This window comes from Mauremys mutica, chromosome 1 (genome assembly GCF_020497125.1).
Source record: "Mauremys mutica isolate MM-2020 ecotype Southern chromosome 1, ASM2049712v1, whole genome shotgun sequence".
Taxonomy (NCBI): domain Eukaryota; kingdom Metazoa; phylum Chordata; order Testudines; family Geoemydidae; genus Mauremys; species Mauremys mutica.
In genome coordinates, this window is record NC_059072.1 from 91,983,671 (window position 1) to 92,006,632 (window position 22,962).

General features: G+C 45.6%; 2 protein-coding genes across 2 annotated transcripts in view; one reads left to right on the plus strand and one right to left on the minus strand.

The window, feature by feature from the left end:
* Window positions 1-12,085, minus strand: part of ACO2 (aconitase 2) — a 31,057-nt gene extending 18,972 nt beyond the window's left edge. Inside the window, exons 1-3 of the mRNA XM_044984053.1 lie at window positions 11,939-12,085; window positions 3,660-3,802; window positions 2,073-2,331 (exon numbers count right to left, since the gene is read on the minus strand). Of these exons, the coding sequence (XP_044839988.1) occupies window positions 2,073-2,331; window positions 3,660-3,802; window positions 11,939-11,974 (438 nt within the window). The 5' untranslated portion in view covers window positions 11,975-12,085. The remainder of the gene's footprint in view (window positions 1-2,072; window positions 2,332-3,659; window positions 3,803-11,938) is intronic.
* Window positions 12,086-12,131: 46 nt separating this feature from the next.
* Window positions 12,132-22,131, plus strand: PHF5A (PHD finger protein 5A). The gene is made up of 4 exons (XM_044984116.1): window positions 12,132-12,446; window positions 14,831-14,854; window positions 17,145-17,311; window positions 20,098-22,131. Exons 1-4 carry the CDS (start codon window positions 12,395-12,397, stop codon window positions 20,185-20,187), a joined length of 333 nt encoding a protein of 110 aa, XP_044840051.1. The 5' UTR covers window positions 12,132-12,394; the 3' UTR covers window positions 20,188-22,131.
* Window positions 22,132-22,962: the final 831 nt, after the last annotated feature.

Sequence of the window (22,962 nt, forward strand, 5' to 3'; positions counted from 1 at the left end):
TCCAGGAAATCATTTTAAGGCCAGAAGGGACCACAGCCATCATCTAATCTGACCTCCAGCACAAGCCATAGAATTTCACAGTGATCCCAGCACTGAACTCAACAACTTGCGACACCACTAAAGCATCTCAAGACTGAGTTAGAATTGCTGTTTGAAGTTATAAAACAAAACTCACACTATTTATAAACTATCCTGCTTCCATTTCATGGGCTTTTCTCTTTTGCTTCCTTCCTTGTTTCTTTGCTCTATTTAGTGCTTTGATAAGCATGTTAGCCCCATTTTACAGATGGGGTTATGGAGTCAGAGAAGCTAAGTGACTAGCCCAAGGCCAGACGAAGTAAGTGGTAGAGTGGGAAAGAGCCCAAGTCTCCGGTTCTACCAGCTATACAATGCTGCCTCTTGCTGTGACATCACAATCATCTGAAGGATCACAACTATGAAGCCTTCCAGGGCAATCACTTATTGTCGCAAACAGAAGACTATAGGATGTCCTGAGATGTTCTTGGCAGAGCAGCTGGAAAGTAGATATGATAAGGAACAGGAATGGATGATGACTTAGACACCCTGTTCTCATGCAAACACTTCAGAATAAAGAGAAGGGGTGGGGTCTATGTGGAGATAATAGAGGAATTGTCTCCACACAGAACATTTACTGAAGTTTCCCATGAGGCGGCGAGGGCTCTTTGAGCTTTGTTTGCACTGGGAGTCAGGTCACTTCACTCTGTTTGTGCAGCTCTCTTCCCAAACGGAGCATGCTGATATGCCAGGAGCAGATCCAAGCCACTCTCTGCCCTGCCAGCATTCATTCCATGCCAACTGGCAACATCAAGAGCGAAACCCAGTCAGAGGCAGGCAGGACCTTCGCTTGCTCTAATCCCAGAGCGGATGGGGAGGGAGGGGGTGCCCAGAGCTGCAGCAGAACTGCTATAAAGAATACAATCACACTACAGAGCACATGTTCAGTGCCCAGAGCAAGAGCAGCGGGAGGGCAAGGGGTGATGGGAAGAAAGGGAACAAACAGTCTCGTAAGAAGGCTCCAGATTCTGAACCTCTTGCATAACTCTCAAGCTTCCTGAGGCACAAAGCATGGGACAAATACTCCTAATGAGGGGAAATTTGCTCCTGACCTCAGTTTCATGAGTGGCATAATTCACCTTATCTTACTATGATTTCCGGGGGAGAGGGGGGGCGGGAAGGAAGGGGATGATGATATGCGCTTACTTGGGCCAGTATCTTGGTCTATAAATTAAACTACATGATTAAGCTACAGCTCATCCCATGTGTGCAGGCTAAAATTAATTCACCAGTTTTGATATCAAGGAAAAAGTTCTTTCTGCCCTCCAGGACATATGAGACGGGCCAGCTGCTCTCAAGCACTGCAATCAGAATGGTCCATTAAAACCAGGAGCTTATCCCACAATCTATCCCACACTCTCAGGGTGAGGGAAAAGCATCAGTAGACTTCAGTCTTCCCATCTTCTACTATATGTTTCTATCATTCATGAGGTTGTAGGGGAGGAAAGGAAAAGTCCTGCAGGATTTCCACCCCAGAAAGCGACAAGGGAGAGCAACCCTTAGTTAATAACTTGCAGAGATTAGGACAATGCTTCTCCCCCACCCAACGATGGACTGCTGTATATGTGGCCAGGCGTATTCTGGAGACTGAGACACATCAGGTTTTGATCACTGCTGGAAGAAAAATTTCTAGTGCTCTAGATCAGCTATTTTCATGTTTCACCCCTTTAAAATGGCCTCTCTCTTCCCCTACGCCGAGAATACACCTTTTGCTTTGGTTTCCAAAGCAGATTGACTAAGATTGTCTTTTCTCAACATCATGCCTCACCCTTTAAACTGTTTGTGATAGACTTGTCTAGTTCAGATTGTAAGCTCCCTGGGGCTTGGACCTGTCACAACTTTGGTTTTGTACTGCACCATGTACATATATGGTGCTGTACAGTACATAATCTGGTGCGAATTCCGTTCCTGTGATTGTTCTCCTGAAAATCTGTTCTCTAGAGGGGACCACATGCACCAAGACCCATGATGTTTCCTATGTTTGGAACAATAATGACCTTAGCTCTCCGAAGATCCTTCTCAGCCCCTAACTGGGCTTCAATGAGGTGATCACAGTGGATTGTGGAGGGCACCGCCACCCTGGGCAGGCCACTGCTGATGAACTGCAGCATTGCCATCTGAGCAGTTGCATCCTGCATGGCTACGCGGTCTGGCCGCAGGCGCAGATAGGTTTTGCCCCGCACGATATCTTGTTTCACAGGGTCATCCAGGTGCCCATATACAATCTTTTCAGACAGGGTCAGTGGACGGTCTAGCCTGTGGGGAAGACAACAGGGAGGAATTTTAACGTCAGCTCATGTTTTTCCAATCTTTTTGCCCCATTTAAATGTGCATCTTAAATGAACAAGGATACTCCTTTACTTTTCCACACACACATCATCCAGAAAAACCAGACTCCCAAGGCACGTTTTACACTATATACAGAGGGACCACTCACTCCTCCCACAACATTGAAGTGCAGTTACTTCTGACAGCTGGTTAAAAGCACCCAAACATGAAACAGCGCAGAGGCCCTGGTTCAGTACTGACTCAGAAGGATGAGCACTCTTTCAAGAGCCATCAGCACCCCTTCCTGAAGCATCCACATTTCCCCCCAGAAGTTTCCAAATGCACAAATTTGGGTGCAATACAAGCAACAGTCAACCAACTCAGTTTAGCTTATGAAATCATAATCCACAGTGGTGCAGTTGCAGGAAACTTAAAAAAAAAAATACATACACAGAACCCACACAAGTCATCAAATCTACATGTGCCAGGCCCTACAGTGAGTGATGATCCATCAGCTCTAGGAAACAAGTGGGGAGTTCAGGACCTTTTCAGTCATTGGTTTTTTCCACAGACAATCTCAACAGAAACCCCGGTTAATTCCAATGGTGATGTTTTCTGTGATGAACCTACTTGGCTACAATGGACTGAATTGAGATAACCAACTCATTTCACAAAGCATACAGAATGGCCATTACAAGGGAATGACTTTCAACCACTGCCAAGGTGAGTCTGGAGTAAAACTGGTGACCTTGAGGTCACACTAATCTCTGTGTCAACAAACAAAGTTCACAATTACGCAAGCAAGGTATCCCTAGGCGACCTTTTACTGTAGGTATCTGGACACGTGAATACAGAATGATAATTTCACTATGGAAACAAAGTGCAAAGAGAGACGGGGATACTTTTTAAGTGTCTTTCTTGTACTAATCACATACTGTTTCCCATGAGTACGTACAAACAGACTAGGGCATAATACACCAAGACTCCCATCGGACTCCTGACATTAAACAAAAAAAATCAATATGATAATCTCCAATAGCTGGTATTAAATCCAATGCTAATACTTCTACTCCTTCAGCATCTCCTCCACTGCAGTGACTTCATTGTTTGCATATAAAAAAAAATACTCCCCCCCGCACCCTTCTTCTCCACCACATAGGAGCCATCAGCACATAGAATTTTCATTGTTACAGCACAGCCCCTTAAAGCTGCTCTTTCCCCACTAGATTCTCCTTGCGCTACCACAGCCCTTGAAGTCTTTTCCTCTCCTTCCCTCATTGTGGTGGTAAGTTCTCCAAACCACCTCTCACCCTTACCTTTTACGGACGATATTGATGTTTTTCTCAAGCATTTCATAATTTATGTATTCATTAGGTTCAAAGTGGCTCATGGCCACCTTAGCCCTCTGGCACAGGACGGGAGCTACATGGTACCGCCGTACCCCTTTACTCAGGACTTGCTGGAAGAGGAAAAGACAAAGATTATATTGGTTATCTATCAAACATCTGCAGCAAAGTGATCTCCCACCCAAAAAAAAAAAAAAAAGAAAAAAGGTAATAACGTGTGTTTCCAGCTCTGATTTCTAGGACACTAATTCTAAGAGATGAGCAACAAAAACTGATTAAACAGTTTTAGAAAATAAAGACCTAGCATGTTCAAGTGTGCCCCCCATCCCCATGGCAGGGTTCGGGCTCTCATCCCACCATCAGACCCATTTTGTCACAGTTATTTTTAGTCAAAGTCAGGGACAGGTCGCAGGCTTCTGTGAATTTTTGTTTATTGACTGTGACCTGTCCCTGACTTTGACTAAAAATAACCATACAAAATCTTAACCTTACTCATGATTAGATGGCCATTGGCTGAACTTTTCAAAGATGCATAAGGTATATAGATATCCAATTTACATTACAAGTAATGGGAACTGGGTATCCAAACTTCTTAGGCACCTGTTGTCAGAACTAGAAATCTGGCAACTTTCACCAGCATTGGTGTCACATAAAGAGGAGACAACAGCAATGGCTGAAGCTGTAATAAACTCTCATCGTTGTAATATCTAAGCATTTAATCTTACTCCTGGTATTCCCCTTTATCCTTAATTATTCTTCCTTTAATGACTTTTTTGGTGAGGGGCAGGGAACTCCAAACCCCACTCCACCATCTCGTTTTTTTTCTTCTCTGGTGTGTTCTTCACAAAATAATCTTGACACCAGCCTCTGAAATATTGACTAAAGAATTGTGAGCTAACGAGGCAAGATCATGACAATATTTGGATGCTCTGAATCTTATTTATATTGCCCTCTCAATATCAGATGTATGAAAAAAGTTCGAGAAATCTAGGAAGATTGGGATTGACATTTAATTCGGTTGTCTAGTCAGTTTTGTAATAGCAGCAATAAATTTGTCCTTTTATAAAAAAAATCTGTACTATTAGTTTTGCCATGTTGTGGGGGAGGGGATCCCAATCAAAGCCTCTAGGAACAACTGTAATACAAAAAAATAAAGTGTCTGAGATCATTAAAGCACATGCCAGTTAGGAAACAACATAAAAGGTACAAATGAGAACACCACTTCAAAAGGTGCAAGTCACAGAGCTATTCATTAAAAATGCATCAACTCCAACTCTTCTTTTTTGGTTAATAATTCACCACATTTTGGTGGATGTGGTTTAAGGTTCAACCACAGAACAAAGCGCAAGTACTAGAGATAAAACATTTCACTGTACCACTGACTTAGATCCCTGCTAACTCATTGTTCAAAGGGTACATGCCGATCTTTGATCAGCCATGTGACTGCTCCCAATTCCTTCAGCCCAGTTCAAGATCACTTTTTTGTTATTGACTTGTCTGCACTCAAGGTATAGCCACCTTATTCTGGAAGCCTCCACTTAATGCTGCAGAGGAAGGATAAACCTCAAAAATTCCACCATCAGGCCATGGAAGAAATATCACTTTCCAAGCCCAAATTAGTAAAGGCATATTACTATATACTGCAAGAACTCTCACCGTAATCCCAGTCTCCTCCCCTGTTTCTGGGCTTATGCCCAAGAACTCTTCTCTGAAGTCTTAATTAGTTTAACTCATCTTCATTCTCATGCAACTTGTAATGATTAATTCTGTTATTGGACCCTCACCCTCTGCTGGATACCACAAACAAGAAGTTGAAAAGGCCCTATGAGTTGGTAACAAGGAGTCTGTAAAAACCCCTTCCACTATCCTGTAATTTATGTCGAGGCTCCACTTTAACCATGAGAGCAGGTGATGGATCAAGGAGAACTGCGACTGATAGGTACAAGGAAGAATAAGACAAGCTACCGATTGGTGTGGAGCTGTTCTGTTGAGTAAACTGCACCAGCATAAGCTCTGCTTTGTATTGGTGGAATGGGTCTACATTAGGAGTTTTAATCCACTTAGCTCACTGTCTACATAAGGAATTTTCAACAGTGGAACTACAGTAACAGCCATCATTTTTACACAGTGAACTGGTAACAGCCCAAAGACAACTTCCTAAACAGATTATGTCTGGAAATTAAAATAATGGTAGCGTCTCCACAACAGTCCACTCTTTTTGTTTGAGTGCAGACTTTGGTATGAACAAAATCTGAAGCAGGGCTCCCCTGCCCTCAGGCTTTAGGGAAGGGTCAAGACTGTCTCAGTGTGACTCCTAAGTGTTTGGAAGTAAAAGAAATCATTTAAGTTTTTGCCTCAGTAGGACCTTACGCTAAATTAACAGTTGGCAAAGAGTCCTAAGGAAGGAATAAATATTTGGATGGTAACTAAGGCCATCAATACCAGGCAGCAAACCCTTGCTTGAAGCCTGCCACAACCTCTCAGACTCACCAGGAGGGAGGAGAGAAATGGAAACATTTCAGAGATTAAGGTATCCAGCCTGGGAAAGTTGCCAGTAAGACAAGGGAAAACAGGCTTCTAAGCCACTTCCACATTCAGAGCACCGTACAGGGGTTCCTGCATACTATACCAGCAAAGCACTCAGTGTGGATGCAGTTTATACTGACAAGCACAGCTTTGTTAGTATAGTTTAGTCCACTCCCATCCCTAAGCAAAACAAGCTATACCGGGCAAAATTGGTGTTTTGCCACCACAACTGCATCACAGCTGGGCTGGTCATGGATCCACAACTCTTCACATCTTTGACCAACATAACTATGCTGGCAAAAGCCCCCAGTGTAGAATCATAGAATATCAGGGTTGGAAGGGACCTCAGGAGGTCTACATAACCTTAGGTTTTAGTAAAGACAAGAGACATACCCAAGAAGAGAAATTATGTGAACCATTTCATCTTTTCCACATATGAAGATGATTAACATGACAGTGCTGATTTTAAATTAACTTCTCTGAAAGTTTCTCCCTACTACTATTACATTTGAGTTTTTTTAAATTACTAATTATTGTGATTTACTAAGGTGAGCTGTCACCATTTTATAAGAGGGGGAACTGAGGCACAGGTTCAGTGACTTGCCCGAGGTTATGCAACAACACAGTAGGGACTAGCATGCATATTCTTATCCTCTGTACTATACGCTTCTAACAAGCGACACTTAAGATGAATATTTCTCTAATCTTACAGTGGTTCTCTCCTATTTGCTTATTTTATACATAAATCGTTGTCAAATACTCTTTTAGTTTCCTGTTTACGGGGATCTTTCCCAGAGAGAGGAAAAAACACCTCACCCTGACACTCTTCAACCTGACAGCCTTCACCTCTTGCAAGCCTCAAAGACCCCAACCTGTCAGCAGCTCATGGGTCCTGCTAAAACCTCATGTGCCCCCCGCAAGGGTCACTGGAGGCTTATGGCCCATCTCCTCCTCACAAAAGCCATTGGAAGTTTATATAGGCCCCACTCCCACCTTCACACTCTGGTGGTACTCTGAGGCTTCTGAGCCGCATCTTGAGGGCTTGTGGCCTTCCCTGAATCTTAGCCTGTCCTTCAGTCCCTGACAGCTTCCAAGCCAACTCCCTCCTTGAGCCACCTTTGACATTCCAAGGTGCACTCTAGACCAGAGAGGGGCTGTGTCACCACTTGCCCTGCAACCTGGGTGCTCACAACACTTTGCTGCTCTAGCTCCCAACATGGGCTCTTTATAAGCAGCCAAACAGCATGCAGGTCACACCCTGAGCATCTGTGTATAGCCACAGTGCTAGTCCAGCTGCTCTGAGCACAGCAGCCTGTCAGCAAACACCAGCCATGCCTTGGTCACAACTTGCAGGGTGACCCCAATACTCCTAGTCCTGGATTTTCCACCCAAAATTGGTCTCCTGCACTGTCCAGCCCTATCCTGGTCAGTACAGATATACTGAGTGCATTGCCCCTCTAAGGGGATCAGCACACAACAACAGTCTGCTACCTTAAATGGAGTTACCCAAACAATTCACAAACACTAGATTAGTTTTAATTGACGTAAAACAATTTTATTTAACTACAGAGATATGTTTTATGTGGGTAGAAGTATGAGGCATTTTACTCAAATGTTTACAAGATAAAGTGCTTTCTAAGTTTACACTAGACTTGGTTCAAAGTTAGGTCCCTTACTACGTTTCCAGAACATAGCTGATCAAAAACTCGTCAGGCTAGGATCTGCTTCCAAAGTCCAAGAGCTGTTTCTTCTGTCTTCTTAGGAGAAGAGAGAGAAATGGACAGGGAGAGAACTTAGGGTGTTTTCCCCCTCACTCGTATAGTTCAGTTACTCTTTGAAATGCATTTTCCAGAGAGTGACCCCTAGACAAAGTTCTTTCCAGCTGAGAGCAAGGAGACATGAGATCTGGGGGAGGGGAGGTTTCATGCTGTAGGTTGCTAAAATGCCAGTCTGTTTGTTCCTGCCCACTTTGCTTGCCAAAGAATGGTCACTTGATAGGTGATGGCCTATCAGCTTTGATGACACCAGGGTACAGTTGTCAACTTGTACTTTGAGAAACAGGTTTACCCACTCCCCAGACATGTCTGGTAAACACACTTCAGTGGTTATTTCAGCTAATGTCTATAACTTAAAATGTCTGTAGCAACATTATATATAATCATGATATTATTGACCAGCAAGTTATTAGTTTTCAAATGATACCTTACAAGGCATACTTTGTACACAAAGATTACTACAATAGCGTGTAGGGTATGAATACAGGGGTGTATTTCATCACAAAGCTTCCCACCCCTCCTCCTTATAAGAGCTGAGCAGCTTTATCTAGTGACCAGGGAAGGTCTTCCTTGAAATCATACACCCAACAGCCTTAGGAGGGGGTAACCAATGATCCCTAAACCCAACCCTGGGAACTTTACCGGGGGGGATAGCTCAGTGGTTTGAGCACTGGCCTGCTAAACCCAGGATTCTGAGTTCAATCCTTGAGGGGGCCACTTGGGGACCTGGGGCAAAAATCAGTACTTGGTCCTGCTAGTGAAGGCAGGGGGCTGGACTTGATGACCTTTCAAGGTCCCTTCCAGTTCTAGGAGATAAACTAAATAATTGGAGATATGCCTCTCTTTTATACCCCAAATTGTAGGATTACTAATATCTGAAGAGTTTAAGAACTTATCTGCATGTGAAAATTGACTGGGATAAGACCTGCTCAACATCTAAAACTTAGGCTGACCTACCTAGATCCCTTAGGCCTGTGAAAAACTGTGCACTCTGGGCGACATAATGAGGTAGACCTAGCACCCAATGAAGATGCAGCTAGGTCTATCAATGAATTCTTCGATCAACAGCCTCTAGGAGAGATGAATTAACTACATGGGCTTAAAAAAAAACAACCCACCTCTCTATGTAGGAATTATCCACATTACAGCAGCATAGTTGTGCTGCTGTAGTGTAGACATACTCTGTATACATGGCATTATTCTGGAATAGCTACAGAACTTTGGATTCACACCCTACTTTATTCGCAAATAACATCCCCATGTAGACAATTCTCAAAACTTGCAGGGGATGGGCCCCCAAATGGTTTGTTGAGTCTTCTCCTCTCCTGTATCTAATGTTTAAATCATCAGGACTGGCTTTGTCCAGACTTCAGGAACACAGTGCAATTTCCACTCTAGTTTAGCTCTGGCAAATAGAATTCCCCCTTGCAGTTTCAATTCTTTACTTTTGTCCTAAAATTGTTGTACAGAATTGCCATATGCTGTTCTAATGTGGCAACTATTCTAGGTGCTGCTGCGGTTGGTGAAGTGATACTTATATAGGTCCTTCACTGTCTGTGTAATGCTATATATGTGCAAAAATTCCTTCTTGTCACCTACAGTGCTTAACCAGAAGCATATCTGATTACTAGGGCTCCATGTTTGTCACAGAGGTCGTGGAAGTCACGGATTCAAGGACTTTCCACGATCTTCGTGACTTCTGCAGGGGCCAGTGTGGCTGACCCCAAGGCCACTGGCTCCAGAGCCAGCTGCTCGGGTGACCCCGGAGACAGCCACACCGGCCAGCTGCTAGGGCAGTCCTGGAGCCAGCCGCCGCTCAGGCAGCTAGCTCCAGAGTAGCCATTTCCCCAGGCGGCCCCCCAGCAGCTAGTGCAGCTGATGCTGACAGCGGTCCTGGTGTGGCCCGTGCTGCCACTGCTGGCAGCCCCTTGCAGCTGGTGCCATAGCTGGCCATGGCTCCCCAACAGCAGCCTCCCCGGGATGCCCTGCCCCCGCCAAAGCAATAGCCCCTGGCGCGCACACCCAGCAGCAACCTCCTTAAGATTTAGTCTGGGGTATTTATAGTATAAGTCATGGACAGTTCACGGGCAGTGAATTTTTATTTATTGCCCAAGACTTGTACTAAAAATACCTAAGACTAAATCATAGCCTTACTAATTACCTTTAGCTTTGTTAGTATAATTCAATATTCATTATAACTATTCATCCTTTTTAAAGAAATCTAGTTTAATCATCATACTAGATAACCTCTGGGAACTGTGAATTCCACAGATCCAATACATTATATGCTACGTATTTTCTTATATTTCTTCTAAACTGACCTGCCATTCATTCCATCAGCTGACCCCTTGTTCTCACATGATGGATCAGTTCCTTACTTTTGTGCTGCCCTATTTATATACAGTAAGAGCAATTCTTCCCATTTTATGAAAGTAGTCATGTATAAGCATTTTAATCAGTTAAATTAGTTATTCCAGTTAGAAAAGGTTACAAAGGTTACTGAAGCAACATTTCAAATCATTTGACACATTATAAATCAAACTGCAGTTAGGACCCATTATATTTTAAGTATACAATTAATACACTCTTCTATAGTACCTCCACCTAAGATCAAACACTTACAAATATATAGTGAATTATGATGACGACACACTTGAGAAGTACTATGGATAAATTAATACTATTTTACAGATTAGGAAACTGAAGCAAAGTAGGAAAAATGTTAGGGAAGGTCAGATAAAGACTATGGCAAAGCAAGGAACAGAATTTAGATCTCCTGACTTCCAGTTCCATGCTTTAAATGAGGAGCATGATCTTCCATGAATATTTTAGTTTTAAAAGAGAAAGTTATATCCATATACATGTCCTCAACTTAATAATGAGAACTTCTAGAGTTCTTGAAGTACAGATTTAGACACAAAAATATGCCTGAAGTACAAGAATCAGATTGTGTTGAAGTCATGTTGCAAGCTTGTATGAGTTTTAGAGATCATTACACATAGGGCATCTCTTCTAAAAAGTGTAAATGTATTCAAGTTCTAGTTGGCTAGAACTCGGGTGGGAAAGTGGATCTCTTTCTTCCCTCATTATGTCTCATTGCATAGTCCCTGTAATTACTGTGTTTAGACCTAAACATGTACATACACATTTTCCACTCAAAGTCTTGTATACAGAAGTGCAAGAGGTACAGTCCACTAGAGATGGTTTAAATATACATTAATAAGAGTTGTATTTTATTTCACTATATCTCACAGAAGGGGAGAAAAACAACACCACAATTGAACCTGGGGGGGGGGGGGAATTATGATCACTTTTATTTCTAACAAGTCAATGCAGGTGCACAGGGGCAACAACCCACCAGCCCTTGGCACAGATTGCAGCCCAAATAACCTCTGCATGGCAGTCCCAAAGGACCAGGTCAAATTGCAGCCCTAGCTGGGATGTGGGGGGGGGAGGGTGGGTGAAGTTGGTTTAGTCACAGGAGTTTAAATCTAACACACACACTGCAGAGCACCCGGGCCCAGAGAGGGGAGAACGGAGGCCAGCACAGACAGGACCGGGCTCACTAACAGCAAGTTTGCGGTCTGCCTCCGAGCGACCCCTGTCCCCTCTGGGCCCCACCTCGCAGTTCACCTTGTCCTCACCTTGAGCAAAGGCCACCGCCCGGCGCCCTCCGGGCGTGCGGAGGGAGCGCGGCCGGGGTGTCACCTCCAGACCGCGGAGCCCGGGCTGCCCCCGCCCGGCAGGGACCCCGCTCCCCAGTCGCCATGGGAACAGCGCCTGGGCAGGCGCGAGGGACACGCTGACCTACCGGGAGAACCAGGACGGCCCGGCTTCAAACCGCCACCCCGAAGCCTCTCAACTGCACCCGGCTGCCCACCGCCATGGGCCGCCCAACTGCACCCGGCTCCCCACCGCCGCACCCCGCTCGCCGCGCGGCACTATCACCTGCAGGCGAGTCACCAGGACACAGTACGGCGCCATTTTGTTCACTGACAAAGATGATGTCGCATTCTAATTACGTCACGTGTCGCCTTTAAATACTATCCTAAAGTGGGCGTGGCCTCTGTGGCGAAAAGGCGGGGCCAAGCCCCAGAGAGGGTGGGGCCCCGGCAAGCGACGGCGCCTGGAGGAGAGTGGGTGGGGTTTGCAGGTCCTGGAAGGAAAGTATACCAAGCAGTGGGGACGCGTTATCCGGCTTAACAGAGGGGACTCTGGGGAGAAAGTCGTGGTCTATGGGCGCTTTATGCATGCGGCTGTAGAGTGATTTAGCATTTGTCATTGGGAAGCTCGGGCAGCTTTGTGGGAGAAGAGCACATAGACCCTGCCAGGACCTGGGGGTGAGAGGTCAAGGGTGAAAGGGCTCAACGGTGACCACGCGACTCAACTCGCGCGGTGACGAGAATGGCCAAACATCATCCGGACCTGATCTTCTGTCGCAAGCAGGCGGGAGTCGGTGAGACGCGGGTGTCCCTGGTTCCCTCTCTGCCGCGTCCGTGGGGTGGGGGATCCCGAGAGTGTCCAGGGTCACCTCGGCCTGCGCGCGGGGAGGTGCGGAGCGTCCCACACACCCTGTCCCGGCAGGGGAGGGGGAGGCCTTTGGCGGGCGCGTGGGGCCCGGGGGCGGGGAGCACAGGGCACCAGTTGGGGGTGGGAGGGGCACGTTGGAAGCGGGGGGCACGGGACACCGGTGAGGGGGGGAGGGGCATGTTGGCACGGGACACCGGTGAGGGGGGAGGGGCATGTTGGCAGCGGGGGGCACGGGACACCGGTGAGGGGGGGAGGGGCATGTTGGCACGGGACACCGGTGAGGGGGGGGCATGTTGGCACGGGACACCGGTGAGGGGCACGTTGGCAGCGGGGGGCACGGGACACCGGTGAGGGGGGAGGGGCATGTTGGCACGGGACACCGGTGAGGGGGGAGGGGCATGCTGGCACGGGACACCAGTTGGGGGTGGGAGGGGCACGTTGGTAGTGTGGTACCAGGATGAGTCAGAGGGACCCAAGTCCTGTTTCTGGCTCTGCTACAGACTGGCTGTGTAAGCCTGGGGGGGGTGTTTCTCGCTTCCCCTCCCCCATTTATGAAGTGTTTTCTGGCTGGGAGGTGTCCTGTCAGTGCTGGGGGTTGTTACTAACGTTGGGGTGACTCCCACAAAAAAATTATCCAAAACACTTTTTAGAAACAGCCTTGTCCTCCCATTTACCCGTCACCTGCCCTTCTCCAGGTAGCCCAGGGCTCTTGGCCTTGTGCCTCACCTGTGTGCTCAGGCATGCATGCTGTGTTCCCATATAACCTAACACCTGACTGTGTGACTGCCAACTTGTGACCTACAAAGAACATAAGGGTCTATTGTTGTAATTTTATCTTTGTAGATTGTTTTCTACATTAACTGCCTCTTAAGTGGCCAGATGGCGTTTAAACTGCCCTGTTGGTTTAAATACTTTTAATTCCACCTCAATTATTAGAAAAATGAATATAATATCTACTTACTCAACAGACTAGTTTGTATGCTAAGCAGTCATGGTTGCTCGCTTTAGTGACCAAATATCTTTGCTCTTTACTTCTATTATCCTGGCAGTGCCAAGAGAACAAATGGGAGAATATTTTGGTTTTCTCATTGTCATCAGAACTGCTGATTTCTTTCTAGTTGTAGGGCCAAGTTCTGCCCTCAGTTAACTGTGCAATAGATGGTGTAACTGAGGACAGAAGTTGGTTTGCTAAATCTATATAGCGGTGATGCATGAGAGAGAAAGAGACTACCTTGATTCTTGGATCCAGAGCTGGCTGACTCAGAAAAAAAAATCTTTGCTTGCAAGTGCAAATTTGAACTGTTCTTGTCGAGACAAGGGAAACATGGAAACCTGGGTGCTGTTTTTAGAGAATCACTTTTCAGAGTAGAACTGTACTTTTATGGTGAGAGGCCTAACTCTATCTGACACCTACTCTTCCTGCCTGGCGGGTATCTATCTGCTCAGTGGTGACTGAGTCTTTGCTGTGGTGGTCACTAGGGTATACAACTCTCTATAGCTTGATACTTACTGTAGTCATCTACTAGTGAGACAAGGTGGGTGAAGTAATATCTTTTATTGGACCAACTTCTGCTGGTGAAAGAGACAAGCTTTTGAGCTTACACAGAGCTCTGCTTAAGGAGAAGAAGAGCTCTCACCAACAGAAGTTGGGCCAATAAAAGACATTACCTCACCTACCTGGTCTCTCTAATATCCTGGGACCAACATGGCTACAAGAACACTGCATACATTCATCTACAGTATTATTTATTTAATATTGTTTTGAAATCTTACAGACAAATGGTAATACTTTTTTGAGTTAATTCAGATAACATCCTGAACATGACCTGAATACGCTAGTAGCCTTCAAAACCAAACATAGACGTAAAACAAAATATTTGAAAATAATTTCATTTCTGAAAACCTCATCCAGTTCCCATTAATGCAATGGAAAGTTTCTGCCATGGCCTGTGTATAGGGCTCTGTTATTTCCCTGCTGTTGCTAATACCTGAAGCAGCAGCGTAGTGAATGCAGCGCTGTGCTGGAAGTATGAATGATGCCATTGAATGCCGCATGGGAAACATTGAACTCTACACTCTGGTCTTGGCACATGTATGTCTAGAAGGATGCTTACTGTTTACTATTAAAATGTATGTATTTGCTATGTTAAGGCTGCCATTGTACTTTGTTAAATAAGTTTAGATTTTAAACAGATTTTTTAAAAAACATTAATTCACTTTTAAATTGCAGTTCACCTATTTAAAACAAAAGTTTTATTTGAATTGTCTCTGTCAAAAATAATTTTCTTTTTTCTGCTTTACTTATTGCAGCTATTGGAAGACTGTGTGAAAAATGTAAGTATGACATCTGCTTGTGGTGTTTTGTGAGAGCATTGTTGTGTGGTTAGAGTACACAGCTAGGATTTAGCCTGGATTTTGTTTCCAGTTGTGCCACTGATTTTTTGTGTAAGCTTGGACAAATCACTCTTTGAAATGGGAAAACCCACATGGGTGTTGTGAGGTTAAGTTGATGAATATGTGGAAAGCACTTTGAGAGGCTTATGTGGAAGATGCCATACAAGCACAGAGCATTACGGTATGTGTCATGGAAAAGGTACAGGGAGAGGGTCCTACCTGTGGATAAAAAAAACAGGTTTGTGTCCAGAGTTTAAGGAACTGAGATTGTACGGATCAGTTCATGATGATCCACTTGTATTACAAAAAGATAACTTGGTAATTTTAAGAAAAAGAAAAAATCCGTTTTCCAAAAATGCCTGTTGCACAATTTGATAAAGATTCAAGTCATAATCCTGAGTGTGGGAAATACACAGCAAAAATTATCTGAAGCTAGGACATGTGAAGAGAGACAGAACTAAATACATTCTTCTCCTACTATAAAAGAGGAGACTTGGGAGAATGAGAAGGTATGATCAGTCCTTTCATGGGCACAGTATAAATGAAATAAGGGTGTTAGCCTGTGTCTCAGAAAATAGTGGGAAAAGGAGCAAAGGAGGAAGAAATTTAAGGCATGGCTACACTTGCAAGTTAGAGCACATTAAAGCAGCCCCGGGCACCCTAACTCCTGAGGTGGCCACACTGGCATGGCACTTAGAGCGCCTGGACTCTGCAGTTGGAGCGCTCCTGGTAATCCACCTCTATAAGAAGCATAAAGCTTGCTTCACCCTGGCTGAAACGCCGACGTGTTGCATTACTGCGCTGTGATTGGCCTCTGGAAATGTCCCATAATCCCCTGAAATCAAGTGGCCACTCTTCTCATTGTTGTGAACTTGGCTGCAGGCATGCAGATATCCCCTTTCAAAGCTCTGTTTCTGACAGCTGGCATGCTTATCTGCTCTGGGACAAAGCAAACCATTACCGTGGAATGCTGGGGTGTGTGTGTGTGTGTGTGTGTGTGTGTGTGTGTGTGTGTGTGTGTGTGTGAGGTGGGGGCAGAGAGAGAGGGGAGGAGGTCTGCTGCTGTCTGAATTTACAAGACAGCATGCTGACACACTCTCTGCCCCCCAAAACACACTGTCTCTCTCCCCACATACACATAATACACTCCCTGTCACACTTCACACCCCCTCCCCCCCAATTTGAAAAGCACATTGAAGCCATTTGCACACTGGAATAGCTAGCACAATGCCCTGCTCTCTGTGGCGTTGCAAGAGCTGCTAATGTGGCCACGCCAGTGTGCTTGCAGCTGACAGTGTAAACACACGGCAGCATTTTCCCTGCTGCGGTCTCTGAAGGCTGATTTAATTCCCAGCGCTCTACATCTGCAAGTGTAGCCAAGCCCTTAGTCTGACATTAGGGAAGCATTATACGAGTATATGGCCAGTGGAATAGATTCCACAGGAAGTAGTTGAAGCCTCATCACTACAGAGATAAGAATCCTTAGTGGCGATAGGGATTAGATGACTCAAGGGGACTGGTAATAGGATATAAACCTTTCAGCTCTTGGTCATTGATTTGAATATAGTCCAGGACACTACAGACTGTCACTGGCATCTGATGGCTATATGGCCTATGTGAAATGAATTGTTAAGTTTCACTCAATTCTTTGTGAGGTTTCCACATCATAGAAATTGTTGTGGCTGTCTACACAAATCCGCCCTCTTTTTGGCCCTCTCAGAAGTCAAGGATCATGAAGACTGAACCTCCCTTTTCATCCTTTGGAGGTAGTATTCCAGTCTCATGTTTATGTGGTGGTGCTTGAGAAGCTTGCACTGCTGCTGCCTATGTTTTACCTGTCCTGTAATTAAAAGACTGTCTGGTGCTGTCAGTTCAGTAACTTCTCACAAGTGCTAAATTTCCTCAGAAAGTTTAATGACACAGTGGTGGGATGATGTCATGTAGAGTTTTGTAAAATGCTGGCTGATCAGAGCGCTGCCCTCATCTCTGATTCTGATTGCTAAGCAAAAAGACTTGAAAATGAAGTTTTGCAGGATACTGGCTCTTCTACTTGCTCATTCACTTCAGAGAAGTAAAATGGCTTTCATACGTCAGCGAGAAGGAATTTCCCAGCTCAGTCTCGCTATTTTAGAGTGTATGGGGGACCTGTTTGGATAGGGAGCAATCCCCTCTCTGTGGGAATGGTGGAGAAGGAAACTCTTTAGCTGAGGACTGTGCTCTCTCTTTGTAGGTGATGGTAAATGCGTGATCTGTGACTCATATGTGCGACCCTGCACACTTGTGCGCATATGTGATGAGTGTAACTATGGGTCGTACCAAGGGCGCTGTGTGATCTGCGGAGGTCCAGGAGTCTCTGATGCCTATTACTGCAAGGAGTGCACCATCCAGGAGAAGGATGTAAGTTGGATGCAGTGCCTCAAGGTTGTCTTTCTGTCTCTTGTTGAACAGATGTGGTGTCTTGTTAACAGTCATGCTTATCTTTAAAGGCAGCTGTGGTCTTGTGGAATGAGCATGGAGCTGCGACTTGGGACACCTGAGCTCTAGTACCAACTCTGCCACTAGCTTGCTATGTTACCACGAGGAAGTCACTTCACCTCTCTTTTATGCATCTGGGGATAGTGGTGCTTAGCCACCTTTGTAAAATGCTGTGAGATCTACAAATAAGCCCTGTTATATTTCTCTCGTGCCTTTCATCCCAAACTGCACGTATGTGATTCACTTCATCCACACATTGCCTGTAGTATTACCACGTAAGATGTTATCTTACTAGGTCTCACAAGCTAAGCTTTATCAACGTCAGGTCACTAGCTTAGAAATTCTCAAATGCTGCAAAAAGCATGTGACTACTCCAGTCAACACTGAATCAATGGCCCTGTGTATGTGTGGTGCTGTAGGACATCCGGTCCTGCTGTGTTTTCCTCTGGGTTAGATGGAAAACAAAAGTCATGGGCTACTTGTAGCCATTAAAATCCCATGAGGGTTTTCATAAGAATATGGGTTATGGCTCTGGTGACCTGACCAAATTCCAACTCGGGTAATTGCGCTCTACAGACCTAAAACTCCTTTCCCGTTTTATTTGGATATGAATTTTTCACTGCTGTGGGGTGTTATGTACTGTTAGCAAACATATTCCAACCTAGAAGTGCCCTCTTTCTAGTGGTCCTGTTCCCTTATGTTTCTGTAGCAGGATCCTATAGTGCTTAATGACAGTGGTGTGGGAGTGATCTCTGCACATAGAAACACAGCCACCTTTGAGGTGAAACATGGCAGTATGACCGTGTACAGCTGTACTACATGCAGTTAGAGCAGGATGTGAGTGAATGAAATGAAACAGCAGGTGGAACTTAAAGAGACGGAATGCAGTGATTAAAGGTGGACACCCATTTCCTGTGGAAAAGTGTCTTGAGAGAATTTTTTAAATTAACACAAATGATCAGGACCACAGTACTGCTTCTGCAGTCAGAGCTCTGTGTCTGAAGCTTTAACACTCCCTTAGTTTAGTCAAATAAGTTAATCTTACTTTCCCAAATGCTCTACATTCAGCCCCAGACAGAGTCAAGAGGAATGTTCTTCCATTAGAATGTGAAGCAAGAAAGCAAAAAATGGATGAGATGGGCTGGAGGGAACATCCTTCATGTAAAGGGGCAAAGGTGCCTGGTTCCTGTTTTGTGGGGGGGCGCTGGTTCCACACATGCCTCATTTGGGGGTACAGGCCAGGGTCATGCCGTGTCATCCTGGCAAGTTGTGGGTTGCAGGGAGGGTTTCTGTTTCTTTCTTGGGGATAGAAGTATGAGCATGTGCCAAATCCTTTTGAGGGGGTGGAAGAATGAACAGATACCTGTAATGAAGCTGCCAGGTTTATCACAGATGCCCTAAATTGTGGGAGGGAAGGTGTGGAAGGGCCCCACCTAGGAGGTTCAAAGTGAAACCACAAGACAAGAGCTAGAGGCTGGTTGGTGTAGGCATATATATGGGTGTGGTGGGAAGGGAGAGGAGAGAATTATTTCATTTTTCCCCTCTTCTCTCTCTGCTATCCTGCCCCTTCCACCTCTTCTTTCCTCCCCCATAACAGCAAGTTTTGGTGCTGCAGCTTGGGTGCGGTCTCTGCAGTGGATGACATCTGCCCAAAAGCTTTCTTGTCTAATCCACTCAGGCTTACGCAACAGCCAAGGACACGTGTGCCAATGCCCACTGGGCCCCTCAGCACAGCACAGCTGCCAACTCCAGCAGCAGCATTTTGCCCTCAAGAGGCGCACAGATGCCAGGCTGAGTGACCCATGGGCAACGTTCTTTGGCGTGCACATGTCCCATCTCCCATTATCAGGGAGGGTTTGGGCTCATGTTCTGATTTGTATTTAAATTTTTCCATCTCCCATAACTCACAGCTGCATACTTGATTTATTCTCCCTAACCTGCTCCACTTACGTCTGGCTTTCCCTCCAGCTGGTAGGACTGGGATGTGGAGGCCTCCCAAAATATGCTTGCTATGAGTACCCTTGCACCTGCAAAATGGCCATGTGACCTTTCCAGTGAATCGAGTTCTATTCTGATTTGTCTAAAGTGTGAGGAATCTGGGAGTTGCTTTGGCTGCAGGACCTGAGGGCTCAAGGAATATGTGTTAACATCTAATGGAAGTAGGTTCCTCTTAACTCAGGGTGAGGAAAGGTTGTTCCCCTTGCCCCCATAAGTCATGTCATAAGTCAGCTTAGAAGGATCCAGTCTCGGGGCACTGTACATACAGGACGGTTTTAGGGCGATTCACCTGATTCCCCCTAAGAGGGCCCCGCAACATCCCTAAGAACCTTGTGCCGCCGAAGGCACCGGCAGCCAATTGAGCTGCCGCAGAAGACCCGTCGCTGTCTTCAGCGGGCGCTCTTTTGAATCGGGCCCCGCAGTGCCTAAAGCCGGCCCTGTGTACATCTCTTTCATTAAACTGATTATGTTATTCAAACTGTTCTCCATGCTCCCCTGAGGAAGAGAATGCCCTAGTTAATGGTAGCAGGGCTTCCCTCCTCCCCTCCACTTCCTCAGTTTTGATGGCTGGAGCCAATGGAGTAGAAGGGAAGTGTGCCTGCATGGGTGTTTCCAGGAGGTGGTTTTTGGGGTGGAAGATGATCACTCTTCATACCCCACTCGAGCCTGTTCTGCTCTAACTGTGTCCTTTTCTCTCTGCATGTTTCCAGAGGGATGGCTGCCCTAAGATAGTCAATCTGGGCAGTTCCAAGACAGATCTCTTTTACGAGCGCAAGAAGTACGGCTTCAAGAAGAGATGATCCGCCCTTGGTGCTGCTGTACCCGCTGTAGGGTTGGGGAAAGGGTCTTAAAGCATCTCTGGACTTCACTGTTATTGAGAACCAATTAATCTTCTCTAAAGTGTTGCAAGTTAAACTATGTGTGAGGGGTGGGGGAAGAAACAAAATCGACTGGGGATTGGAACCTGATAATAGCTGAGAACTGCAGATGGCAAAAGCAGGCTACTGACTCTTGCCATCTCTCAAACGTGGCTAGTGTCTGCCATACGGCTCTGCAGAATGCCTGGTGGGCAAGCACTTACATTCTAAGGGGATCTGCTCTCCTATCAAGGTGTAGCACTGCTTTTACACGTCTTGCCCCCTTTTGGAATTGGGGAGTCACCTGCAGTTCTCCTTTCCATGCTCTCCCTCTCAGTTGATAAGAAGTCTTCTCCCCTGGCCACACCCCCAATGTCTGAGGAATGAGTTCAGATTGCCGACCCACCGAAAATCTCTATGTATTGTTATACAGGGAGGCTAGCATGCTCATGGCTGATGCCCTTTTCATGTGAGCCCAACCATTACATGTCCCTATGTTTTCTTCAACCAATTAACCGAAGGCCCTTTCTGTAACTACCTCTGCAAAATGTAAACCAATAAAGTTTTTTTTTTTTCCTTTTTCTAACAGAAGGATTTCTCCCTAGGTCATCCCACCCATCATCCTCCCAGAGTTTCCTTTGTAAGGTGATTGGCAGCTCCTAAATTCTTAGTGTCCCAAACTAGAAATTAACAATGAGCCATCTGTTCTCTGACAGTGGCCAGTCATGGCTACGCTGACCTCTGTGTGGTGCTTTGGGGAAGGACCACTGTTTGTTTTCTCACCCCAGCCATTGATCATTTTATGTCCTGAAGCAGGAGGGTGGCTCGCTTTGTGTAACCCTTGCCTTTGCTAATGTGTCTGGATGTTGTTTCACCATGCAAACATCCAATCCCTTTCTAAAACCTCCTGAGCTGCTTGACTCTATCCTGCTGCAGGAAGATTAAAGCCTTCTGTGCTGTAGCTGGAAACCAGCTATTATATTCCAGACTAATAGCCATATACTGAAAACTAGAGCCTGCTTGTTTGCTGAATACCAGCAGAGGCTGTGGACTCCCAGGCTGCTCAGCACAGACCTGGGGAAGGAGACAGAGCTAATGTACAGGTTGTACACACCTTCCCCTTCTCTCCTGACCAGGAGCTTGGAAATCATGTTAACTTTTAAGGAGCTGCTTTTGTGAGCAGGCGGGGCAGAGAAACTAAACTGGATTTGGGGTGCAGTAGAATTTCCCACTTGTGGTCTAGGGTCCCAAAAAAGATGTAGTTTGGGATGCAGTGTTCACATCTGAGCCTGTTGGCACAACTAGAAGTACCATCCAGGCAGGGATCGCTATAGAGAGACGAGGAATTTCCCTTTTTCCTCCATACAGCTGTGCTTGCTGTTGCCTCAGCACTCCCAGTCTCGCTACTGCTGTAGGGAATCAAGGGCTTATAGTTTAAGATCAGAACTTTGATTATTAGGTATGTAGCTCCATGTTCTGGCAGCTGTGAAAGAGTTAAACTGCCTTATCTAGTGGTTCTCATCCATTGGTCGAGTGGAGGGAGTGGGTTGTTTTTCTCCTTGGCCTTGTCTACACAGCCAACTTTGGAGAAGACTTCTACTGCCACTAGTGTGTGTAGCCTAGGTCAGTGGCAGTGCCTCCTGTGCTGCTACCGCAAGGATGGGAGATTGCCCTAAAACTGCTAGTGTAGATGAGGCCCTCCCTCGTGAAGCAGAGCAAGAGATACAGAAGGGTAGCACTGCAGTGAAGATTTAGTCTCTTACGTGATTACTTGTCTTGTGTTCATTAGTTTCTAATCCCCAGACAGGGACCCTAGAAAAGACAAACTCTCTGAAACAGAGAGATTCTGTGTGATGAGACCTGTGAGGTTAATTGCAGGGTCTTTTTTTTAAAAAAAAAATGCATTGAAATGAGTAGAAAGTGCTTGCCTTGACAGTTGTGAAGACCAAAATCCTTTCTTTAAGCCCAGAACCGGTTCAGCAAGGGCACTGGCAGTACAAGCTTCCCCTACACGCTGCCCTCCTGTTGTGCCACAGCCCTGCCCTGGAGGGGCCTCTGGCAGGACTTCAGAAAGTAATTCAGTCTCAAATTGCCTAATTCAGAGGTTCCCAAACTGATCTGTGGGATGGTTGGTGGGTGTCTGCAGGGTATTCCTTTTCTACATATGTCATTGCTGTAATTAGAAGAGGAAGTTTCTGCAAGAAAATCCCTGTATTTACAATGTCCACACTAGAAAAAACTGGAGAATTCCTGGCCTATTCAATACTTAACCTCTCTGTTCACAGTGCTAATGAGGTGTTTATAGTGTTCTGGGACATGAACACATATCCTGAGTCCTCTTTTCCCCACTCCCTGCTACATGCACAATGTCACCTCATTTCATATCAGTTACCAAAAAGAGGTCATAACTTTTTGTTACAAATAAGCTGGGACAGGGTCATATTGGACCAGTAAATGGCTCTAAAACCCAGCCCCAGTCCCTTGAATTGGTCCACTGCTTGACAGACCCTCTGAACCTGAAATGTTCTTTTAAAATTGGATGTTGGCAAATGTCTGGGTTGTATTAGTGTGCTCTCTCTCTCTCTGAGTGTTGGCTACAGGGATCAGATTTTACTATCTGAAATTTTACTTAATAGGAGCAGCCATGTTTTTGTTCTTTATGGTGCTTGGTGGGAACTTTTTGTTGACATGTTCAAATTGGCAAATGTTTTCATTTCT